This window comes from Vipera berus, assembly GCF_964194415.1.
Source record: "Vipera berus genome assembly, chromosome: 6".
Classification (NCBI taxonomy): Eukaryota; Metazoa; Chordata; class Lepidosauria; order Squamata; family Viperidae; genus Vipera; species Vipera berus.
In genome coordinates, this window is record NC_138208.1 from 76,264,198 (window position 1) to 76,270,197 (window position 6,000).

The following is a 6,000-nucleotide window of genomic DNA, read 5'->3' on the forward strand; positions in this document are numbered from 1 at the left end:
GTAGCAAAGCAGCCAGGCAGACCTAAACGTAGGTCACGCCGATATACTGAAGCTCTTGCTTCACGTTCTGCATCCTGGTTCACCCACGTAGTGGGGTTAAAATATAAATTGACCCAATAACTCATTTACTAATTCATTGTAATCTGCCTCTCCCCAGATACCATAAAGCTCAAAATTTGCTACATGAGAGTACCAGAGATTTTCTGCAGATGAAGTTTGATGCACGAGCAAATGAAAAGTCCTGGATGGCAGAGAAGGACACTCTGCTGAGGAAGCTGGACAAGTGTAGATGTGCACACAAACCAAGCAGGATTTATAAGAATGGTAGTCCAGTCCAGGACCACATCAATCAGAGTCACGAGAGTTGTCAAAGCTGGTGGGCTGCTAGCTCAGAGAAACGGGACACTAGCCTGGAGTGGGAAAGTAGTCCTTGTCAGCAGAGTTTCACCAAGAGATCACCTCCCAGTGGGAAGGTTGAAGTATTCAAGAAGAGGAAACCAAGAGCTGCCAGATGTGTTTCTCAAGCAGAGCGTGGCATTCATAAAGTATATGGAGTAGAGATTAAGGTAATGGCTACCATGTTGAATCAGGTTGTTTCTGAAGATTAGATATAATTGTCAGGGAGACAAATCAGAACCTCCCTATCAGAGGGTGATGAACCGTGGTTCATTTGATGCATGATGAACATCAGGTAAAAATAAAGAAAATCCGAAGCATATATTCTACTATAAAACTTTTAATTACTTATAAAAGCAAAGAAAGACTTATGACTACATGTCTATCTCACCAAACAGCACAGAGAGAAGAAAGTAAAGAGTAAACTTGTGGCTGAACATGCGCACATCATAGTAGATCCAGACATGAAACCATAACATGGCTGGACATGTGACAATCACCCTGGTTACAATGATAAGATTACAGTGCAGCTGGCAGAAAAAACAGTAAGATGTGCGTAGCTGACAAACAGAAAAAAACGCAGTGACAATAATGCCATACGACTTCAACACTATGATGCGGTGGTGCATTGAAATGTTAAACGTTTCTTCCCAGTCACTGTTTTCTCTTAATTATTTATTGATGTGACAATTTCTGTATTTCTTTCAGCTGCTTAAGAAGCCCAAATAAGGATTGAGCTTATTTATTTTATTGTATTGTATTTTATTATTTTATTTTATTTTTCACCTCCAGGGTTTACAAGATCAATTGACACAGGAGCAGACGTTAGCAAATATGTACCGAGAACAGTGCGTTTCATTGGAAGAGGAGTTGGCTAAGATTCGGGAGGAAGGAAATTTAGGTCAAGAGATGTTTAAGGTAAGTAGGTTTTGCTGCTGCTGTTGCAGCAACTTTGCAAATGTTATGAAAACTGCTCACAAATATCCGATTATTACATTATAATCTTAGGGTTTTTTTCCAACATTTGTAGCAACGGTCAGAAAAGATGGGGAAGCGTCTACAGCTAATGACCCAGCGCTATGAGGCCCTGGAAAAAAGGCGTGTCATGGAGGTGGAAGGGTTTAAAACTGACATCAAACAACTCCAACAAAAGCTGCAGGATGTGGAGAAGCAACTTTTCAAGGTAGCAAGGGTTGAAATAACAATCCCTCCAAAATAATGCGTTGAAACCAAGTTTCCAAACATCTGAAAGAATAATTAGCAGAATCTATTTTTGATTAACAGGTTTTACCAAGAGCCAGTGTGGTGTGGGGCTAAAGAGACTGAAGAAAGTTGCAAATTCCAGTCCTCCCAGGGTTATGGGGAAGGTCTGACCTTAGGTTCTTGCAATGTGAGGTGCCTCAGGACTCAGATCTCTGACCACTCCTCTTTAGTATCTACATGAAACTGCTGGGGGGGGGGTGTCATCAACAGCATGGTATGCTATATCATCAATATGCTGATAACCAGTTATTGCCTGATCAGCCAGGCAATGCTATCTGGGTTCTGACCCAATGCCTAAAGGTTGTAAGGGTCTGATTGGGAAGAAACCAGCTGTGACACAACCATAACATGACACAGTGGGTCTGCTTTTTGCACGCACACACACCCTCCCCTCAATTTGGTGAGGTGTCACCTTTGATTCTTGCCAGAGATTATACCAACTTGTCCTGGGCTTGAGGTGGTAGCCATGGCTGGGGGCAGGGGCAAGGGAATTGCATAGATCCATCTTGTGCGCCATTTATGCCATTATGCCATTCCTAGACCAGGAGACCTTGCTCATGGTTAGTCATGCTCTGATCACTGCCTGTTAGATTATGGGGATATATTTCGCATTTTGAAGACCATCCAAAAGTTAAACTGGCCAGAATACAGCTACAGGTGCACTTCTAGGCACCCTGTAGTTTGTGTGTATTATAGCACTGCTTGAGTTTAACTGGATACCATTTTTGTTCTGGGTATACTTCATGGTGCCAATTAGCATCTTTAAAGCTGTATCTGGTACAGGGCAAAATTATTAATGGAACTGCCTCTCCCTGAGGATATCTGCTCAAGGTTACACCAGGTTAGATAGGATGGGCGTGTCCCAGTTCCCCTTTCCTTAAATGTCGTCTGGTGAGACACAGGAAGTATGCCTTCTCTGTAGCAACCCCTGCCCTAGGCAACATCCAGGTCTCATAAGCCCTTACCTACTAGCCTTCCAGAAGGCCTTAAAAAGCTGGTTCTTTCTCCCAAACATTGGGTTAGGGAGAGCCTGGAGCCCAATGATTGTTGAATGTTGATTAGAAGAGTGTTTTGGCAGTTCTGGGAACTACCTTTGGATGGTGGTTCCATTGTTTCTTGTCACATTTTTACTACTATTTTTGTGAGCCACCCAAGATTATTGTACTTAAGATGGACAACCATATATGTTCTTTCAATCGGCTAATAAAATCTACTCAAAACTTTCGATATTCCTTTTCCAAAATCAAACTATTTTCAAAACCTGTTTGTTCTTTTTTTGAAATTGTTTTTTCCCCTAGGTGATAATGAACGTGGGACCTGACCAAGATCTTGCAATTCTACATGAAGTTCGCCGAGGGAATAAGAGAACTAAAAACATACAAGGACAACTTAAAAACTTAAAATCAAAGATATATGGGCTGGAGAATGACCTACGAGTTTATTGATAATGATATGTCAATCAATATGAGTGGTGTTGATAAAGACCTGTCGCTACAACAAACTTTACTTCTTTTTTTTTTACAAATGTGTGGTTTGCAGTGAGTGTAACATATACTTTACATTCCAGGGCAGAAGAAAACAATTGAAATTTGTGTGAGAACTGAAAAGAAACTCAGTTTATCTTTTTGAATGAGTATCTAGATTTGGTCTCTGTGATTTTGATTTATACACAGAATCAGGACAAAGATATTGGGTGATTGATTTTGCAGTGCCTAGAAGAGATGTGATCTCTAAGAACTTTTCACTGGCTAAGAATGATATGTTATGCAGGGATCCCAAGAAAGTGGCTAGGTGGGCTGTGTACCTTCTATATCTTAGTTTATTATAGAGAAGAAATGAATGTCCAAATGACTCTCAAACTGGACAGTATAGAAGGGGTTGATACCAATTTATATAGAGAAGAGAATCTCACAGTGAGCCATAAGGCTGTTTTAATTCCATTTTTCAAATTAGTTCTTTGAATAAGTGCTTTCCTAATTTCTTTATAGATTTGTAGCATAGATCAAGATAAACTCTATTCATAAGTGGCAGCTTCGGTCTAAAACACAATTTTATTACCCAGGATAAAGAGTGTGTACATGGTTGCTGGGTACACTAAAAGGGGAATCAGACCCATTGAGCTGAAACTTGTATCTGACTAAATTAAGGATTAAGTTATAACACAAATGCATGGGTCATTTTATGTTTTCATGAATATAATTTCTATTTTGCAGAAATCTTTCTGAACCCAGAGAAGAATTATGATGCATCTATTGTTTATACTCTGGTGTAGAACATTAAAACTTACATTATAGTATTTACTTGATATTCTTTTTGTTGTTGTTGATCATTACCAATTACAGAGGTTTAATGTAAACTATTTAATAGCCTGCATTTAGGCTATTAATAGGCCATTTAATATTAGTTAATAATTCTACATAAGAAAAAAAACTTTGGGACAGTTGTAAGATAATTGAATCAATCTACTTTGTTAATGGTACAACTAATTTCAACATGCCCAGTTATGCTTTCTCTTGTGCATATATACTATGTGCATAGATGTATATTTGCATAATATTCTGGAATTATCAGAGTAAAAAATAGTAAGCCAAAGAAATTTAGGCGCACTGGCACACATTAAAAAATAAATTCTGATGCCCGCTCTCAAAAGAAGATATATAACCATAAAGGTAAAGGTTCCCCTGCACATGCGTGCTAGTCGTTTCCAACTCTAGGGGCCGGTGCTCATCTCCATTTCAAAGCTGAAGAGCCAGCGCTTGTCCAAGGACGTCTCCGTGGTCATGTGGCCGGCATGACTAGACGCCAAAGGCGCATGGAGCGCTGTTACATTCCCACCATAGTGGTCCCTATTTTTCTACTTGCATTTTTACATGCTTTTGAACTGCTAGGTTGGCAGAAGCTGGGACGAATAACCGGTGCTCACTTTGTTACGCGGCACTCAGGATTCGACCCGCCAAACTGCTGACCTGATCGACAAGCTCAGCGTCCTAACCCACTGAGCCACCGCGTCCCTTATATATATAACCATACATTCACATAAATATACATATGCAATATATATACATATTATTTATTTATTTGTTTGTTTTATATACCGCCCTTCTCCTGGAGGACTCAGGGCGGTGTACAGAGCAATAAAGTAAGAATACAATAAGCAACAGAGTGAGAAAATTGTAAAACCCAAATCCATCAGGCCAGGCCGGCTTGGAATAGATAAGCTTTTAGATCACGCCGGAAGGAGCAAAGGTCGGGGGCCATCCGGATTTCAGCTGGTAAGCGGTTCCAAAGGATTGGCGCACCCACCGAGAATGCTCTCCCCCTGGGGGTCACCAGCCGACATTCTCTGACCGGTGGCACCCTGAGGAGGCCCTCTCTGTGGGAGCGCACAGGACGGAGGGATGTTGACGCTGGCAGTAGGTGCTCCCGTAGGTAATCCGGACCCACGCCATGTAGGGCTTTGTATGTCATCACTAGCACCTTGAATTTCACCCAGAAGGCAACGAAGCCAGTGCAGCTCATGGAGCAGAGGTGTAATATGGGAGTATCGGGAGACCCCCCCAAAAGCATTTGTGCAGCTGCACTCTGCACCAGCTGAAGCTTCCGAGTGGTTCTCAAGGGCAGCCCCATGTAAAGAGCGTTGCAGTAGTCAAGACGAGAGGTCACAAGTGCATGGGTGACTGTACGCAAGGCATCCAGGTCCAGATAGGGTCGCAGCTGGCGCACCAGACGAACCTGAGCGAAGGCCCCTCTAGTCACAGCTCCTATATGATCTTCTAAGGAGAGCTGTGAATCTAAGAGGACACCCAGATTGCGAGCCTTATCTACGGGGGGTAATAACTCGCCCCCGAGATTAAGAGATGGAATACTCTGAATATCCTGACATGCCGGTATGTACAGCCATTCAGTCTTGTCCGGGTTGAGTTGAAGCCTGTTCCTCCCCATCCATTCCCGGACCGCTTCCAGGCAACGGGACATCACGTCGAGGGCGTCACTGATGTGGTTTGGAGTCGAGATGAAAAGCTGGGTGTCATCAGCATACTGATGATAACCCACTCCAAAACCACGAATGATCTCACCCAGCGGTTTCATGTAGATGTTGAACAGGAGAGGCGAGAGGACCGACCCCTGAGGAACTCCACAAACGAGAGACCTTGGGGTTGACCTCTGCCCTCCTGCCAACACCGACTGCGAACGTCCCAGGAGATAGGAGGAGAACCACCGAAGAACTGTGCCTCCCACTCCCAATCCCCTGAGACACCGCAGCAGGATACCATGGTCGATGGTATTGAAAGCCACCGAGAGGTCTAATAGGACTAGGATAGAGGAATATCCCCTGTCCTG

At 42.7% G+C, this 6,000-nt stretch overlaps 1 protein-coding gene across 1 annotated transcript in view; it reads left to right on the plus strand.

The window, feature by feature from the left end:
* The window catches only part of CCDC77 (coiled-coil domain containing 77), a gene marked incomplete at its 5' end in the record, with an annotated part of 30,226 nt that extends 26,267 nt beyond the window's left edge, over window positions 1–3,959 (plus strand). Inside the window, 4 exons of the mRNA XM_081330657.1 lie at window positions 158–566; window positions 1,189–1,314; window positions 1,427–1,579; window positions 2,958–3,959. Of these exons, the coding sequence (XP_081186783.1) occupies window positions 158–566; window positions 1,189–1,314; window positions 1,427–1,579; window positions 2,958–3,104 (835 nt within the window). The 3' untranslated portion in view covers window positions 3,105–3,959. The remainder of the gene's footprint in view (window positions 1–157; window positions 567–1,188; window positions 1,315–1,426; window positions 1,580–2,957) is intronic.
* Between the last annotated feature and the right edge of the window lie 2,041 nt (window positions 3,960–6,000).